This window comes from Alosa sapidissima, chromosome 1, assembly GCF_018492685.1.
Source record: "Alosa sapidissima isolate fAloSap1 chromosome 1, fAloSap1.pri, whole genome shotgun sequence".
Lineage (NCBI taxonomy): Eukaryota > Metazoa > Chordata > Actinopteri > Clupeiformes > Clupeidae > Alosa > Alosa sapidissima.
This window is the reverse complement of record NC_055957.1, coordinates 26,790,248-26,809,608: the sequence shown is the minus strand read 5'-3', so window position 1 is coordinate 26,809,608 and position 19,361 is coordinate 26,790,248. Positions and strand designations below refer to the sequence as shown.

Sequence of the window (19,361 nt, the reverse complement as noted above, 5' to 3'; positions counted from 1 at the left end):
TGCTCTGACAACGTTTTCTAGGGGCTAGTCCTGCAATGTTGTGTACAGTCACAAAATTAATTTCATTATGATCATCATACTGTCTTAAATAGACAAAAAACAATGACTCGTACTTCAAATTAACCCACGCAATTTAGATGGACTTTGTACATAAAACATGGTAAAATGCTGTTTTTTTACTTGACTGTTGTAATATTATAACATAACTTTTTCTCAGTATATTAAGATTTTGATAACCCATCTTATAACAACAGATAGGATAGGCTAAAATCCATATAATATCTGGTCCAACCAAGACATCTTTTCCTGACTTGACTGTAGTCGCAAGACCGACTCTCATTGGCCGCATATTCTGACATTCATGTGCCTGACAATAGCAAGCAGAATGGGGTGGGACTGAATTTCTGGTGAACGGATTGACGTAGGTTTATAGTAATCGATGCAATGACCATTTCAGCAATAATTGGCTACATGTGTTTTGCAAATATTTTACAGTTATTGTCTTAGTTATTCTGAAATATAACTGGTAAATGCTAGATAATTGCTAGCGTTCAGTCGAGGCAGGGTTTCTTGCATCTCGATCGTTGGTTTTGGTGAAGAAGACAGGTTTCAGAAGCGCATTTTCCTTCCAACTGAAGCAATGAAGGTGACTGTGGATTTTGAAGATTGTCTGAAAGATTCTCCTCGATTCCGGTAGGCCAACAATTATTGTCGTCTTTTCCAAATGCTGCAATGAAATGCAATGTGGCACGTATCCCAAAAAAGAAAGCCCTATAGCCTACGTTTCTCCCCCCAATCATTACCCATTCATTGCGGTTGTGTCATCTCTTTCAAAACGAGGCAAATGTTCACAGTCACGCACAATAATGTGTTCAGGCCAGGGCATTTGATGGTGCGACTGCTTATGTCGGCTGCGGAATAGAATATTTGTGATGATGAATGATGGAGACACGACAGTGCCGCTTCTATGAATGCACTGGCTGCACTTCGAACTTCCTCGTCGGATCAACCTGCATCTGGACGGGGGGATCGTCGCTCGCACTCTGTTGAAGAGGCGATTATAAACAGAGAGTATAGATAGCTTACATGACTGCAGGTGCACGGATGCTGCGTTACGTGTTCCCTCATTCATGCACCCTATTTTGATCTGTCTTTACATGAACAAACCCAGTTCTAGGCTACTGTAGACGATTTTTTGTATGCCTCATTGTGCGATATAGGCCTACAGACAATAAATTATGCTTCTCGCTCTGTGCGATTTTCTCACGTTAATGTCCCATGCACGGAATAGAAACTTGTAGGCTACTGTCCCGCTTTCCTTAAAACAGGGCTGCGTGGGATGTTATGTTACTTTGTAGGCTACAACACTAGTGACAGATGTTGTCAAGCTTCCAGACATCAGACAAAAGAAAATAAGTGGCAATGGACAGATGCTTGGGAATACCCGAGGCTGTTTAAGAATCCTGATTGAGACCTGACTGAGTTTTTCCCAACACAACAGTTCCAGCCTAAATTCAGTGAGCTTTCTATGGGACAACTTTTGAATTTAGTTTTACTCCTTTTCTTTGGAAAGCATCACATTTCTTATGTCACATGCCAATCAAGGTGATTTGCTTGCTGACATAAGGTAACCTTAAGCTACTGCTCTGATTCACTGACAAGCTTCATTGTCCTGTAATGCTTATGTGATTGCTCTGGAGAATTAGGGAAATATTAGAGGCATTTTAGTTTACTGCCTTAGTGAGGAACTGTCAAAGGCTTGTCCACCACTTAGTCTGAGCTCTTTGTTGGTTGGTGCTCTGGCTGCAATGAGATCATCTTTGCCTTTGTGTTGCTACACTGTTACAAATATGAATAGATTGTCTTTGAATGAGGTCTGGTTGCAGTTGAGCCAAATCACATGAGAATGGAAGCCCTCTTTTGAGTCGCACATTGTGTTATTTTCAATTCAATACCCTACATAGACACAGCAACACTAATGCACTCTGTGATATAGGCCTAGGCTACCATCAATATGGCAGGCACACACAGGCAGGTGGTAGGTGTTCCACGCCAAGATCATGTTTTCATGATGCAGTTAGGTATGATGTAGGTAAAGTGTTTGACTGCCTATAGGGATATCTGACAGACAGGGTGTCAGCCTGCAATGTTTTTTCTTTATCAGCTGGCGTCTTTCCCACTGCAGGCTTACAGTACTTGTCCACAGCAGGCTTAGTTGTAACATGTCATGCAGCAAATTGTGCTGTGGTGTAGGCTATATCCAGTAAAAAAGAGTCCGGCTATTTGTCATGTCCAGCCATTTCTCAGCCAAATACAGTGTAAACTCCGTGGTCAGTTAGGTAGGCTAATCATGCAATCTTTCTACAGTGGAATATAAAAAACATACATGTAAAAAAAATAATTTAGTATGTGTATTCTTGTGTATTCTTTTTTTTAAAATACTTTAGATAATACAAAGATTAATTGGTGAAATTTGCCAGGGTGCTTTTTTTGGTACCTTTGTAAGACTCATTGTGAGTCTTAGAGTTCATTGTGAAATTTGGTCACTCAATTTGGTAATCTAATGTTGCCAAAACAACTTTCATATGTCTGAAGACAAAGCAATTCAGATTTTGTCTGAATATTGCGAGATATCATTGATATCATTCTTCAGACTGTGATTGTCAGGTTCCTGTATTACTAGAAAGCTGTATCATTGTGCACCTCTGATAGACTCAGTGCTCTTGTTCGTCTGTCATATCCCATCTACATACAGTATTAAAGAAGACATGTAATCTACCAGGCGAAACAAGCGCAATGCCGTGTGATGGTGGAGGTGATGTGGACAAAGCAGCCTGTGGGGAGGGGGGCATGAGTCATGCTCAAGGGCACAAGTTGGATTTTACTCTATAGTGCAGATGGAAGGTGGAAGGGATTAAATCTTGTAGCAGAAAATTAGAAAAAAATATTCAAAATGATTTCAGTGCTGTATAAATACCTGTATGTAAATAAAAATCATTGTGTTTTCGTTAGATTAACACGGACACATTTCTAAACTATTTGCACTTAAAGAACACTTCAATATACTACTTCACTCAATAGTTCCTGATTAGTCTACTACGTTTGGATAGAGTAAGCCTACACATGCAGGCCAGACAAACCATGACAAATGTGTCTTTAGACCTTCTAATGATGACACTCAAGAGGCACTGGAGTTTGGTTATTCTCAGTTTTGTCCAGACTGTGGTATAGACTGGGTTGAGATTATTATGCTGCATTACTGAGGGCTTGTCATTAGGGACATAGTAAATGATTATCAGCATTCCAGGACTGACAGACAGTAGCCTACTTCAACAGTTGTACTTTAGACTGGGTTAGTATTGTTCTATTGTAGTGTAATATATGAAAAAAACATATAACATACTTTTAATATAATCAAATCTAATATAAAAGTATTTATTTAACTTACCTTAAAACCAAGAGATAATACTTTAAACGTGATTTTCCAATAACAGTCATGTTGATAAAATACCCTTGTTAACTGCATTGAAAGTAGTTTTTTGGATAAAAATGGATAAGTTGGCTTAATGGATTAAAAATGTAGTTAGTTTATTTAGTCATTATTTAGTTTAGCCTCAGCCACTCAGCTGAATAGTTTTTTTATCAGATTTGTTTACCCTACTCTCTAGTATGCTGTCGTCAAAGCAATAGAGGAACCTCATCTGTCACTCAGGGCCACCAGGGGACTTTGTGGCCTACATTTCATAGTTTCTACAGGAAGAAAACTTTCTTAAGGTCCTTACTGTGTCCTGTCAATACAGCACAAGTTAAAGCATCAGAGTGAAATGGAAAATAACGGCTTATGCCAATGTCTTTACTTTTAGCATGCAGGATGATCTGCCCTGACAAAAACTACAGTATGAGGGTTAGACCCATACTTACATCAACTGTAACTATTTCAGTCATGCAGATGATTTTTGACAATGTCACAATCTTGATTGGATCAAAAGGACATGTTACCATGATGTTTCCTTGTATTACGTGGCAAATTCTGCAGTGGTCTTGAAACAGTTGCTGATATGGTGTGAACAAGCAATGTGGAGTTTTTTCAGGCCAGAGTGATAAGTACGTAGAGGGTTTCAATTTATTGGTTTTCATTGTAGTGGATGATGGACATGTCTATTATGGTTTTTATTTTAAAGCTGTACTGTGGATGAACAGTTAATGTGTTGCATCCTTGTCTTACTCACAGTTGGCCTATGTATGCGTGTGTGTGTGTGTGTGTGTGTGTGTGTGTGTGTGTGTGTGTGTGTGTATGTGATTGCATGCGTGAAGAGTCTGGCTTCTGTGTTGGCCCTCTCGTTTCGCATGCATGTGAGCATCAGACATGAGGGTCTGTTAGCTAGAGGGTACAGTCACAGAATGGCATGTTGTTTTCCTCCACTCATCTCATATGAAAGGCATTGCCCTGATATTAGATTACTCTAACAGTTACAAGATATTCTGGTTACAAATGAAACCCTTTCAACAAAAAGCTACTGTGTTAAATTAGGGCTGTCCTGTAAAGAGACAGGAGGTATTGAGGAGGTATTATACAAAATATTTTCCATGCCATAATTATATATCTTTCAAAATATGTATAGACTGTAAAGACTTCATGTACATAATTGTTGCATTCTTTTGACATCCCAATGTCAACCATCTAGATAGAAAATCTCATTTATGGTGATTGTTTAGGGGACAAGTCATTGACTTTCTGGGTCCCGGTTCCATGATAGTTTAAAGGTATGGTGTGGGGGGTTCAACATAAAACACTACAGTGTTTCCAGTCTTTCGACACCCTTGGGATTTTGTATAACCTTGTAGGCAGACAGAATGGTTTGGTTAGCACTTCTGCCACCATTGATCTGTGAAAAGGATTAATCCTCTGTACCACTATGTAAATTGGACTTCAAAGGAAAAGTGAACAGAGTGAATATTCATTTTATATTGATTTAACAAGTGCCAGCCAGTGGACTAGGAGCTCTTTGGGCTGGCAAGATCGGATCACAGTGGTTCATTTCAAGTGAACAAAGACAAAAATGAAATGGCTCTGCTCACAGTGTGATGCTGGTAGAGTAATGTAATGTTTGTTACTGGTGTGTCAGGGATTTACATTGTGAGAAAATGGTAAGTTTTATACATACTGGAAATGGCAAGAGAGTTTACCATTTAATTTACCCATTCTTGAATGTAGTTTTTTTTTACTTACTGACTCTACGCTACTCTACTTATCGCCATGTTTGAATGCCTCTTCTGTGTGCAGAGCGACCATCGAGGAAGTGGAGACAGATGTCGGGGAGTTGGAGTCCAAACTAGACAAGGTCAGAATAAACTCTCAAAAACACACCTGCCAGTGAGCCCACAAAATCACAACATGGTTGCTTTACAGATATAGTACTGTCAGCTTATGACTATTTTTCATTTTGAAGTTTTGGTTCCCTTTTATTATTCATTTTAGCTGGTCAAGCTCTGTATTGGGATGATTGATGCTGGCAGGGCCTATATTCTGGCCAACAAGCAGTTTGTCAACGGTATCAGAGACCTCGCTCTGCAGTCCACTAGAGATGTGGTCATCGAGGTGAGAAAATGTTTGTGAGGCACATTTGACAGTTTCATTTCTGTACACCCAACCTTAACCTGCAAAATTCATTGTCAACGCTATTCAGAGTTTTGGTACTTTTGTTTTCCAGTCGAGTTTAACCAAGTTCGCTGAAAGTCTGCAAGAGATGAATAACTACCATACAGTAAGAACATTATTCACTGATTTCCTCAGAGACATTTGTTATTGTTCATATTCAAAATTTCTCAAATATGAAGCAGCACTAGTTTCTTGAAATTTATTGCATGTTATAACTGCATGTTATTATTCAATGTTGATTTAATGTTGTAATTCTGATAGGCCTATTATGCCCATTTTTCTCCGATTCACAGATTTTATTTGATCAAGCTCAGAGATCAATAAAGTCCCAACTCCAGACATTTGTGAAGGAGTAAGTGTCATAGATCAGTACTTTCTCATAGCATTATGGGGTTTCTCACATAATGTCTCATAGATCTCATCCAAAGATACTGTACATTCAGAACGAGACAATGATGCTACAGACTGTAATGATCAGCCTGGTGGAACACAGCTCCTATCAAACACTAGAGCTTGTATTGTGCTTACATTTTATCTTCAAAATCACCATTCAACTAAAGATAAGCCATCTTTATATGATTTTTAAAAAATATCAAAATAACCCTTGTGTTTAGAGACCTTCGGAAAATAAAAGAGACCAAGAAGCAGTTTGACAAGGTCAGTGAGGAGAAGGAGGTGGCCCTGGTGAAGAACGCTCAGGTGCCTCGGAACAAAACGCACGAGGTTGACGAGGCCACTAACATCCTCACCACCACGCGAAAGTGCTTCCGCCACATCGCCTTGGACTATGTGCTGCAGGTGAGAGTCCAAACAGGAAGCTGGCTGTCCTCTTTGATGAATTGCCAGACACAGGGAGCCTGTAAAGATATGGTTGACCTAGTTCTGGGATCCATGTTGCGTTACAGGTGTTTACAATGTAATACTTGATTTATATTAGTATTTCAAATACAGTTAATCAAGACTGCGAGGTCAATTGGACATGATTTCTCTCTCAGATGTTTCTCAAAAATTGGTCCTCAATATAAGCAGTCTCATTCTACTGTATTCTGCGTTTTTATTGCTCATCATAGAAACTTATTTGTTTCTTCCAGATCAATGTCCTCCAGTCTAAAAGAAGATCTGAAATCCTCAAATCAGTGAGTGATGGGGCTTTTTGTAATCTCTCCACATCCCCCTATTGAATCAGGATTATAATAGTCAATTATCTTTTTGCAGTAATTATATACTGTGAATGTATTAACTCAAAGCAATATGCTCTGATAGACCGATTCACCCATTTGAATAGGCTGATATTACAACCATCTGTCATGTACAGTATTGCTGCCCAGATTTACTTTTTAACTTTTAAAAGCATGTTTAAAATGTTTCTCTCAAACATCATTTTATGTCACAGATGCTGTCCTTCATGCAAGCTCATCTCAGCTTCTTCCACCAAGGCTATGACCTATTTAGTGAGCTTCAACCACTTATGAAACAACTAGGCATACAGGTAAAACCGGTCTCTTCCAAACACTCATGGCTTCTACAGTACTAGAGACTAACTTAGTATCTCGATACCATACAGTCAGATGTAAATGTAGGTCAGTTGTTTACCTGCTGCTGGGCAGGTGGTTGTTCGTAACTTTCTTACTCTAGCTGTTGTGCTCTTTGTCTCTGTTTCAGCTGGATCAGCTTGTGGTTGATGCTGCAAAAGAGAAAAGAGACATGGAGCAGAAACATTCCACTATCCAACAGAAGGTAGTCTATAGTTTCCCTAAGGCTTTGAAACCCAACACTGGATTGATTTACATTTATTACAAGAAAGGCTAACCGAGGTATAAAAGGTCACCTCAACTAAAAACTCCCCAGATGACCAGTGTGTGTTCATGGGACTCTGTGTTTGTACATATGCAAACACATTTGTGCCTGTGGACCTGCATTCTCCACTGTATGCAGATCAAAGCACTGATAATCCTGAGTGCACAGCAGATTCCTCTCCACATGTATTCATGCTCCCTCACCCGCTTTCCTTTCACCCTCTGCCTGTTCTGTCTTGCTCTGGTGGCTGTTCCTAATTCCTGCCTTATTCTGTTTCCTCTTGCTATGCTTCTCATAGGCAGCGCTACAAGTAAGTGTGCATCTTCTCTTGCCTGACCACTATTATTGGCCAGCATATTTCAGACATTCACTCCTCGCTGGTAACCCGTATCTTCACAAATCAAAACAAAATTGATACCGTAGATGCCCTCCACACTCACATGCTTTTATTGTGCCTCATAACCAGTTTGTTCTGAAAGAGTGCTTTGGAAATGTGATTTGCAGTGTTGAACTGATTGTGAACTGATTTTTTGCAATACAGGACTTATTCAACGAGGACACTAAGTTAGAGTACAATGTGGACACAGACAATGGGATTGCCATGGAGGGTTACCTGTTCAAAAGGGCTAGCAACGCCTTTAAAACATGGAATAGGTAAACAAATAGTGGCAGTGCAAATGAACAAAAGCACATGGCCCTGCTGGGGTCCATGGCATAAAGAAATGAAGAATGTCTGCATGTTATTTTCCCTTTTTAGATCAGACAACTCACAACATTTGCCATACCAGTCACTCCATTCTTCATTTTTGTTTTGTTTCCGTCATTGTTTCATGTCCCTTATTTGTTCTGCAGTTTTTTTTCCTGTTTGTTTTGTTTCCTTGTGGTGTGTGTTTCCCCTGGTTTTGTTTAACCCATCCATCTTCTTGTGGTCCATCCCTCTGTTTTGATGCATGACAGGAAAAAAGCAGATAATAACAGGTACATGACATCCAAAAGGACATTCTCTGTTAAATAGTGATTTGTGCTGAGTTTAAGTTCTTTTCAACCCCCCACTGTGCTTCTTGCTCAAGTGATTCTTTATTATTATTTTTTTAAGGCGCTGGTTCTCCATTCAAAATAGCCAGATGGTTTATCAGAAGAAATTTAAGGTAGGAATACCCACTTTCTATCACAGTCAGTGTGTATGTGTGCAGGGCTTAAAGTGTTTAGGCATGGGCTGGGCTGTCGAAGATTTGAAAATAGTCAATGTGCCTATAGGACTATGACATCTTCAAGAACGTTTGAGAACTTCAGACTCAGAATTGTTCTTTGCTTTAAGCCCTGTAAATGTGTGTGTGTCTGTGTGTGTGTGTGTGTGAGAGAGAGAGAGAGAGAAAGAGAGAGAGAGAGAGAGAAAGACAGAGAGGCATTATGGTGAAAAATAGTAACCAGGCCTTCTTTGTATTAGCTACATTTTATAGTCAATTTAGGCAATGACCTTCATGTGTTTGTGCATATGTGTGTTTTGTAGGATAACCCCACTGTGGTTGTGGAGGACCTGCGACTGTGTACTGTGAAGCCGTGTGAAGACATTGAGCGGCGCTTCTGCTTTGAAGTGGTATCACCCACAAAGTGAGCATTGGAGTTATAAGCCAGAAGTGAAGCAGATTAGAAATGAAAATGAACACTAATGTAGAATCAAACTGTCTCAGACAGTTACAGTTTCAAGTTACAGAGTTTCACTGGTTTCATTTTGTCAAACGCAGCACAGCTATTTTGATAAAGAACTAAAAAAATCCAGTACTTTATTCATTATTGCAGAATTATTTTATATATAAATAGAAATGTTATGACACAGTCAATCCAATGACTAAAATATGTTATAGTTATACGGTATGATATAGATCATGTTATAGTTTGTTGTGTACATTACATTTCAATCCTAGCTTGCAGCTCACAGGCCTATACTCTATCAGTACTTATCAGTGATTTCCCTTCATGTGGAGACCGATTGAACTCGGGCCTGCCTGACCAGTGCCATGCTGTACCAGCTGGGCTACACAGACACAAAGGGAGACACACACACACACACACACACACACACACACACAATAGAGAAGCTCCTCAGGAGAGATATGAGTTGTATTGTGATCCTCTCCCGCTCCCAGGAGCTGCATGATGCAGGCGGACTCGGAGAAGCTGCGGCAGGCCTGGATCAAAGCGGTGCAGGACAGCATCGCCACGGCCTTCAGGGAGAACGGAGACGAACCCGTGGTGAGTGTCATGGAGACCTGAACATGCTCCTGTGTCTGTCTGAACCAATACATTTACAAGAGACTTACAAGGTGACTGGTTGTCGCAAAAGAAAAAAAAAATTGTTCAAAAAGCCATAACACATTAGTCTTTTGAAGATGTTTTTGACTGCATGGCATACATTTTGTGCCTCAAGAAATGTCTGTTTGCAGGATATTTGGAAAAGGGTATATCTTGATAATTTTATTAGATGTATTGCAGGGTATAGAATAAATATTGTGAAATAACACTCACTAGCATGAGTGTCCATCACCCGAAACATATTTAAAATAGCAGCTCCCAGTCTATTCCTGATCTTGGGACAAAACAGAGGACCCTATTGTTCTGTGGGTTCCTCATTTTGGAAGTCACCGGTTCAAGGACACTGACCTTTTCAAAACAGTAAATAATGATTAAGTATAATAATTAACAGTAAATGATTGTTAACTTTCTCTTTCATCTTTTAGACAAGGCTTGATCGTAAGTCCTCTGCGTCCCTGGGCAGTCTGGACTCGGGGGGTGACACCAGGTCTATGAAGGGCGAGAGCGCCCTCGGGAGGGTGCTGGCCATCCCCGGGAACGACACCTGTGCCGACTGTGGGCAGCCCGAGCCACGCTGGGCCAGCATCAACCTGGGCATCACGCTCTGCATCGAGTGCTCCGGCATACACAGGTACTGCATGCACGACTCTCCTGCATTTGTGCTGCTGGAGTTTGGCTCCTGTTTATTTGTACCCAGAGCTAGATTTTGTTTGCAGTAGAGTCCTCATATGGAAAAAACAAAGAGGCACATATCGCACTTCATTCAACTTAAGACAGTGGAAATTAAGAAATGGCAAATTAAAAAGCAAACTGCTGCTGTTCTTCCAGCTGAGGTTGCTGTCGCTGTTCTCAGGCTGAGACTTGCCTCCAAAAGGGGTCCAATTTATAGATTCCTAATTTAGTTCGTGGCCAGTGTTCTGCTCTAAGGTCTGAGGCAAAACTCTGATGTTTTGTTGATGTGCATTCACTCTGTTCTTCTCAGGAGTCTGGGTGTGCACAACTCCAAAGTCAGGTCCCTTACACTGGACTCCTGGGAGCCAGAACTACTCAAGGTAAGATGGCAGTATGCAGCAGGTTTAGTGGATTCTGTATGGGAGAGTTTAAGGTTCACTCAACTTTATATTGATCGTTTATGTATGAGTGTGAACCAAAATATCTTAATTATCTCAATTAATTGGTCACTACTTGAGTATGACTGTTTTAGCAGTCATAAAAGTATGTACAGGTGCCATTAGCATGTTTGAGTAGCTGAAATCTTTAGGATAATTTTCAACAGTGTTGCTTACTTGCTCCTAAAAGACTCCTTATTCTATTTGCCATGACATGCGAATGTGTTTTCAGTTAATGTGTGAACTTGGAAATGGGCTGATAAACCAGATCTATGAGGCCCGTCGAGAGGAGCTGGGAAGCAGGAAACCACAGCCTGGAGACCCCAGGTACTCCTCCATTAAGAATGTGCTGTCACTCTTTACTGTGTATTGTAGATAGATAGATAGATAGATTGATACTTTATTGATCCCCAAGGAGAAATTCAAGAGAAAGGGGAAATTCAAGTATGTTACAGCAGAAAAGACTGAAGGTGGTTATGCTAATTTAGGATGAATCTACTCAATATTGTTTCATTCAGTAGTAGACTAGTAGACCATATTTAATCGTAGTTAGAATATTGCATCAGAATTTAAGTGTTGTTAACATGATTTGCTACCTGATCTACACCGGTAGCAAGCAGTGTATGAACTACTGTTTGTCAGTCAACATTCTGCCATTGTTTTTTATGATTTTCAATTGTTTGAAATTGTACTTTTTTGCAACCTCACAGACAGGAGATTGAGGCCTTTATCAGAGCCAAGTACATTGACAGGAAGTTTGTGCTGAAGCCTTCTGCCATGGAGCAGAGGGCTAAGGTGATTAGCCTGAGCAAACAGGATAAGCAGCCGAGGAGTTGTGCCGAGTTCCTGCCCCCACGGCCGCCTCCACCCACCCCAAAGCTCCGCACAGCCTCCAGCACCTCAGGTGGGTCAGACATGCTTTCCCCAATCCCCAGCACAAGCCACAGTCATAAAAGCCGTACATTTCTGGATGGTTAGTGTTGCTAGCATTTACGAGGCTGTCTTCTCTCTCCTCTGGCTTTTGCCCGTAGACTAATTGCACCTCAGCTTGAAAGTTGCTTGTTTCTCTCTTCGTATAGCCACACATCTCTCTTCCCTCATCTCCTCCTCTCTCTGGCCATGTCTCTCTCTTTTCCCTTTTCTCTCTCCCCTGACCCCTGACCTGTCCTTTGACCTGACCTGCTCTGTGCTTCCCTTTCCTTTACTAACGCTCGCCTCTGCCTCCCTCCTTCTTCAAAAACTCTGACCGCTGAGTAGTAGCGGCTACTGGCCAGGAGGTTCGCCGTGATTCACTCTTCTGCCCTGATGAGCTTGACTCACTCTTCTCCTACTTTGACACTTCCTCAAAGCTGCGGAGTTGTAAGTAGCTGCAACTGAAACTGTTTCTGTGTGTCCACTTGTGTGTCCTCTGCACCTCCGTCCATGTTGTCATGTGGACAGTGTCCACTGTTGCTGTGATCAATGGCTGGCACTGTAAAAGAGTGGCTGACTGAAGCATCTTGACAGACTTCATCTCATTTCCAGGATGTCCACTGACGTCTGCAGTCAGTTTGGGATCCCATATCTGTCTCTCTCAGTGTGCTGCACCCCACCTTGCTATTCTGTGTGGTTTGGTGTTCTTAAAGGCAAGTCATTGTGCCTTGAGAAACTGACGTCTGACATATATGATGTTGTTCTCCTCTGCTAGTGCGGAGTGCGGATAGTGGCATACAGAACAGTGCAGATGGCAGTCGGGAGATGTTGGCCTCGACTCCCTCCAGCAACAGCCTCAGTGAGCCAGGTGAGTGATTGTCCAGATGGAGGCGCTGTCGTGCTGTTCAGGTTTTTTAGTGTGTCACGGAAACAGTCAGCTCAGTGGTTGCACATACAGTATATAGATATAGATATTGTTGTGAAGATATTGTTGTGAAGTCTCTGGCTACAGAAACATATTTATAGTACACTAAAGCTGTGATTCCTTTAGAAAACTCTTCTGGTACACATCAGTGGGTAACATGGTTTCACCAGGTTAAATGAATATCAATAGGCCCTAATTTTTAAAGTGCAAAGTCACTCAGTGAGTAAAGTGTCTTGTGCATGAACCAAAAATGTCATGTGGCACGTGGGAGCATTGAGCTGAGCATTGCGCTTAGGATGTTGCTCATGGTATTAAATGATCAAATCCATGTTGTCATTTGTATTAGGGCCCCATGTTTCAATTCAAACAGCAAATCTTAAGAATAGAATAGAATAATTACTTAGTGGTAGGCCTCTGTAGCCCTTTGTAGGTTTGAGCGAGAGTCCTAACACAACCTGTGTGTGTGTGTGTGTGTGTGTGTGTGTGTGTGTCCCAGAGCCTGAGTCCGAGTCCCCAGTTGCTGTACAGCGGGTCGAGTCTCCACCGGTCTTCTCCGAGCTGACAGACTTCTCGTCAGACCTGCTGCTCTACTGGGCCTCCTGCGCCTGCAGTCTCCCCGACATGGCCGAGGCCATGGCACATGGCGCCGACATCAACTGGGTCAACTCCGAGGACAGCAACCGGACGCCTCTCATACAGGCAGTCCAAGGGGTGGGTGTGCCACAGTGCGTGAAATACGTTATTGATAACAGCCACCGAGGTGTCCCGATATATGGAATTAATGGACGAGGCGGAGACAAAGAACTCCACAACGCACAACACGCAACTCTACAGTCTGCTTTAATTGATGAGATGATTGGTGTATTTGTTTATTATTTTGGTGAAATCTAACAGTAGAATGTGATAAATCAAGCGAGTCTGTAAATTGTCATGTCTATATTATGCATTTTTGATGCTTTGTCACACAGGGCTCACTGGTCACCTGTGAGTTCCTCCTTCAGAACGCTGGTAATGTGGACCAACAGGACATCCGCGGCCGAGGTCCACTGCACCATGCCACGATTCTGGGCCACACAGGGTACGTGTCACCATGGACCTTTAAACATGGAGCTTATTCACTCTTATGATCTGTATACTGCTGACTATCTAAATGAATTACTACCATGGTGTGTCATGGAGATGGTTGGCAAGCAGTGCAGATGTAGTTTTGCTGGGTCTGTCCTTATAGCATCCTGCTTGTAAATCTATTACATGGAGCGTACTGTAATTGCTGCCCATTCTCTCAGTCAAGTGTGCCTGTTTCTGAAGAGGGGGGCCAAACAGAATGCTGTCGACACTGATGGCAGAACTCCGCTGTCCATCGCTGTAGAGGCTGCCAATGCTGACATAGTCACTCTGTAAGTGAGAACAAGCACAACTACTCTCATCCCGTTTTTAACATCCTGATCAATGCATGTCAACTTGTCCTTTTTCACCAATGACTATAAAAAGCAATGGACAGTGTACTCAGCGTCACTAAAAAATGGTGAGGATGTAATCAAATATTCTGGTCTGTTCTGGGCTGATGTGGCAGATTTTCTGTTAGGCATTCTCTGGCTGGCACTAACTGCACACAGGCTCTGGGTCCAGTATTGCCAATATATGGCCAACCAAATTTGATTTAATTTCATCATTTTTCACCCACATCTTTAATAGCTTTCCTCCTCCCGGTCCTTCCCTGCTACTCACCTCCTTTTCTCTTGTCTTTCTCTCTTCTGTGTCCAGGCTGCGTCTGGCGAAGATGAACGAGGAGATGCGGGAGACGGAGGGAGTGTTTGGCCAGCCAGGTCAATATCCCTCCCACAATACCCAAACTGAACAGCAGTATAAGAAATGCATACAAGAGTTTATCACTCTGCAGCTGGACGAGTCCTAAATGTGTTAAAAAAAACAAGCAAAAAAAAAACCCAATTCATTTCAGTATTTGCATATCAATTGGCAACAAGAGAAGCATATAAACTCAAACATATTCAATACCTCAGCCAGACCATAGAGCACTATGAAACATCATTGTGGGGAAAAATCAAATGGTGGTCATGTATGTGTATCGTACAGGCAAACAAACCTCAGCATCTTGGCATGTTGTGTGTGCCCATGCTGGCTAGCAAAACGATCCAATTGTTATAAGATCTGGAGAAACCAAATAAGATTATGAATATGCATACATGTGGTTTGTATGTTTCCCAATTTTAGGTGTCAGGATTGAGTTTTTAATCCTTCACTATAGGTGCTTGTTCCCAACCTGTTCCACAGGTTGACTGTTTATAACAAAACCACAAATGCATTTGTAATCATTCAAAATCATAGAATTGGTTGGTGATGCACCTGTATATACCCAGTGACTTTCAGCTGGACTGGGTTGTGAGGGCTTCACAATGCCATGATAAAATGGGTCTCAAAGCAGGGTTGCAGACTTGATGTCTTCCTAAAGCAGAGAGAGGCTGTTGTGTTATCACCTAGCTGTCGGAAAAAATATTTTGCACATTATCTGGATGTTGCAGCTAAATTATTTTTCCTTTTTGTGCTCGGTGATGAAGTTCATTTCATATTGTATTTAATCTCTCCTGCTCTCCTAATACTAGTCTGTGTTGTATGTAGAGAATTCACTGTATGCATTGAAATGCTGTGAAGTCCTTTTGGTTCGAAAGTTCGGCCCCTGTGCACAGAGTGGTGGTCTCTGGTATTGGTCGCCCACTGAGACAACTTGATCCAATTTTCGAATGACAAATAACACCTTTGGAGATTTTAATGAGAGAAGTGAAGGCATTTGCTACCTCATGCACATGTGCAACAAACAATTTCTTATTGGTAAGAGAAGTTGGAAAGGATGGACTAATACAGAACCATACACCACGAGTAAAGGGGAAATATGATGAATGCACTAACTTGAACACCTATTGTCAAGCGATCTAAACCAGAGACCACCGACTCTGTGCTTGGGCTCTATGATAGGGTACCTAGTTCAAGCTAGGGTCATCAGCATCTCCCATGTAGGCAGGCTTACCCTGTTTCTTGTCCACTGATTTAGTGGAGACCATTGCAGACGTTCAGTCTACTGTTTCTCAACCTGTGCATGTGCTTCATATCTTTCCAGTAGAACATTTACGTACTGTAACTTCAAAAGGACTGCTCATTAAGCTTCAATAGCACATGGCTTGAGTGAATCTATAGAGTGTACATATAGCATACAGCCAGTTCACCATACAATACTCTAAAACTGTAGACATATGTACGATATATATAGCAATCAATAGTTGGGATATTCACACCGTTCACTTCAGTCAAGTCAATCTAAAGCTGATGATGCACAAGGCAACTTCTTGAGCAGTGCTGCTGGACAGTGTTTCTGAGTATTGTTGTTCGGGCATATTCCTGTTCATATTGGGCAGCAATTTATTATCTGGAGAACTTTAATCAAAATTGAATATTGAATGGGCAATAGGCAAATCATCCAATCAGAACACATGGAGCTGGTCATGTGGTTGCCCAGTAACATTGCTCAGAAACTTGCCCCATGTATCACTTGATAGGTAGATATGAACACCAAACCAGCACACGCAGTGGGTTGAGAGGCCTTTATCTGCCGGTCTCGGACAGCCCTTTAAACGTCACTGTTTACCAGTAGCTGTGTTCTTCAGGTCAGCACACTGCCCTGCAGAAGCCATACTATACACTAACCTGCCAGAGAGACTGTACCAACTATTCTATGTAAATGGCCATAGCACACAGTCCAAGCAAAAAAGAAAAGTATATGTTTATATTGGTTTTATGTAGAAGAATTTTCAGTACTACAGTGCACATTATTTTATGTTGATGCTATATACAGCATCCCATAATAGTGATGTTTTTATTCAACTTGTGTTCTGTGTTGAAACAGTCTCATTTGTAGCTGCAGGGGTGGCTAGTTAGAAGTCAGGAATTATAGATTTTTATTCCTATGTCACCATGTTTGCTGCCTACCTGTTCACAAAGATCTGTAACATCCTGCATTTGAGAACACTGATCCCATATGTGTTTAATCTTGTGACCACCACCTTTTTCTGTTTTCATGTTATGGTGCTCCGCAAAGTGAAGGAGCCATTTTTGGACAATGGAATTAATGCATGAGACAGTCATGCACTGGTTTCCTGATATGGCAGTCTGCAGTGTGTTTGAAAGTGAAATGTGTTTATTTAGGGGGGTATTCTGTTACAAATAGACTTTCAGTGGGCAGAGATATGAACTGGTCTGCCAAAGATGTAAGCCTTTGTGTAGGGGAAAACCAGCCTTAGTTTAGGGAAGATGTGACCCAGTGGAATACTTCAATTGTTTTGGTATGCCCTGTTCTCATCTGTTGGATATCTGAGGTGAAAGTCGAGAAGGCTCTGTACGAGAGTGCTGTGTTGATGATGGTGTGATATGTTGGGAGGAGTGAGCGTCTGTCCTGGTGTTTCCTCTTGGTGGCATGATCCCTGTGCTTTGCAGACGCCTGCAGTCGCCCTCTCCTTCTGTCCTCCCACTCCAGAGCTTGTGCCTTTTTCTGTTTTCTGGTTTCTTTGTAAATCTGCACTTTAAATACAGTATGGTCATTAGCAAACACACTGTCCACGTTGTCTTTTTCCTTCCTAATATTAGTGTGCTTTATCGCTAGTATTTCAACTGTAAGCTTTTCTTTGCTCGCTTCCTATAACTTATTCATGCTGTGCAACTTTACTTACAACCCTTCAAAAGGAGTTGTGTGCCTTAGTCATCTGGTCTTGTGGGGTTTGGCACTTTCCACTCTGCTTAACAACTGCTTGACCTGCTTGACTCTGACAATCGCTGCTAAGCTGTGCAACATGTTCAGGTACGGCTGTCTTTCTCTTCCTGCTCACTCACCTATGTCCTCCATATGTGCTTGGCTGTCTGTGTGTGTGTGTGTGCGTGCGTGTGTGCGTGCGTGCGTGTGTGCGTGCGTGCGAGCGGGTGAGTGGGTGGGTGAGTGAGTGAGTGTGTGAGTGAGTGAATGGGTGAATGTGTGAATGGGTGAGTGAGTGAGTGAGTGAGTGAGTAGGTGAGTGAGTGGGTGAGTGAGTGGGTGAGTGAGTGAGTGAGAGAGATGTCATAGTTTCCACACGCACATCCAACAAGATGCCATTTTTGATCCAATGCATGACCAAGCCATTCAGTGGGCTTTTCATGTTCTCTTCCTATAATGAGATTTCTACTGTGCCCTCTAGGAGATGAGACGTATCAGGATATCTTCAGAGACTTCTCCCAGATGGCGTCCAATGAGCCTGACAAGCTAAAGCGCTTTTAAGCCAGATGATCAGATGACATAAGTCACGTTGGTCAGGTAAACATTGCAGAGGGAGAATTAAAATTGGCTGACAGTTGTACCAAAGCAGTGTTGATATGCAAGTTGTCTTTGTTGCCATGCCATAGTATTTATTTTTAAAACTCTATGTATACATACTATTATTTACCAAGTGCCATTGACAACATGGGCTGCTTTCCACAGGAACCCAAATGGCACCTGGCCCAAGGCTCAAGACACTGGACACTTGTGATTTGAGGGCCAACTTTAACATTTTGGTTCCTGAGTCCTGATGGTGTCAAGACTGAAGGTGACTCAGTCGATTTTGGTGCAGTGTTAAGACTCAGTGGTATCAAGGCTGAGGATAACTTAGTCCAACTTAGAACATGCCCTTTGCTGTTTACTTTTCTTCAAACTACTTTGAGCTCCTCCACCACAGGCAGTTGGATGATGTTGGATATAAAATTCACTAAACACACTAATCGTTCCCATCCTTAAAATCTCTATGACTGTCCGCTGAAGTAACACTGTAGCCTATTGTGTCTGGCCCCAAAGTGACCTGCAGTATTTAAGTAGAATGAACAATCTCTGGATTATTTTTTCTAAGCATTTCTCTTCATAATTACAACAATAGTTTGAATGGTGTGGCAATGATAAACCATCTACTTTCTGGAAAAAGCAAAGAAGCATCACAAACATACCATACCATGTTATTAGTGATGGTGGTGTAGGCCTAAGTCTTCTGACTTCTTGCTCCCTATAACGTAGCCGATGGCAAAGAGCTATCATCACTGTCTTCTCGGGAGGACCTTTCTGCATTCCACAACAAAGTATAGACTCTTTCTCATTAACTCCAAATACACTCAGGGAAGACATGCTGTTTTAGGTGTTTATATTGTTCATGAAATACACAATGATGAGACTTTATCAGCATATCATCTTTAAGGCTTGAAAAGATATTGTTTACAGCAAAAAAATAAATGTTTAAAAATTGTATTTATTGGACAAAACATCTCTGTGTGTGACTGATGTTATTTATTCCTTTTATGCAAGTATGTGAATGCTTTATGAAACTACCAATAAACTAGCAAGGAACGTGTGTTCAGAGGTTTTCATTTTGGGCTCATATCAAACAAATGTCACAAAATAAAAAAATACTATTGTTGTCCAGTCATGTCATTTGTGGATTTGACACCAATTTTGGAAAACAGAAGTATGAAAGCAGAGTTTAGAATGCTAGCCTATGCCTGCATTTGTATTAGACCACTGTGGAGTTAAATGTCAGTTTTATTCAATCTGAAGTGATTCAGAAACAATTCCACAACAGTTTTA

General features: G+C 41.5%; 1 protein-coding gene across 10 annotated transcripts; it reads left to right on the top strand.

The window, feature by feature from the left end:
* Nucleotides 1-375: 375 nt before the first annotated feature.
* On the top strand, nt 376-19,128 carry acap2a (ArfGAP with coiled-coil, ankyrin repeat and PH domains 2a). Of its 10 annotated transcripts, XM_042090053.1 has the most exons (27): nt 376-693; nt 5,285-5,342; nt 5,480-5,599; nt 5,712-5,765; nt 5,953-6,011; nt 6,274-6,457; nt 6,751-6,795; nt 7,053-7,148; nt 7,322-7,396; nt 7,755-7,766; nt 7,998-8,110; nt 8,414-8,434; nt 8,553-8,604; nt 8,967-9,067; nt 9,604-9,709; nt 10,195-10,400; nt 10,752-10,821; nt 11,111-11,205; nt 11,589-11,782; nt 12,136-12,237; nt 12,566-12,658; nt 13,212-13,426; nt 13,684-13,793; nt 14,002-14,112; nt 14,480-14,541; nt 17,953-18,068; nt 18,234-19,128. In XM_042090053.1, the coding sequence occupies exons 1-26, from the start codon at nt 641-643 to the stop codon at nt 18,030-18,032; spliced, it is 2,487 nt and encodes an 828-aa protein (XP_041945987.1). In that variant the 5' UTR covers nt 376-640; the 3' UTR covers nt 18,033-18,068; nt 18,234-19,128. The 10 variants fall into 10 exon arrangements, with proteins under 10 accessions (XP_041945987.1, XP_041946040.1, XP_041946025.1 ...); XM_042090106.1 differs by lacking the exon at nt 7,755-7,766; XM_042090091.1 differs by lacking the exon at nt 8,414-8,434.
* The last annotated feature ends 233 nt before the right edge of the window (nt 19,129-19,361 follow it).

Bases quoted from the DNA above. Each gene is read 5' to 3' on its own strand.
- acap2a (XM_042090043.1), top strand. From the start codon at position 641: ATGAAGGTGACTGTGGATTTTGAAGATTGTCTGAAAGATTCTCCTCGA. The intron at 694-5,284 runs GTAGGCCAACAA...TTCTGTGTGCAG, and splicing joins AAAGATTCTCCTCGATTCCG to AGCGACCATCGAGGAAGTGG. The intron at 14,113-14,479 runs GTAAGTGAGAAC...TTCTGTGTCCAG, and splicing joins AATGCTGACATAGTCACTCT to GCTGCGTCTGGCGAAGATGA.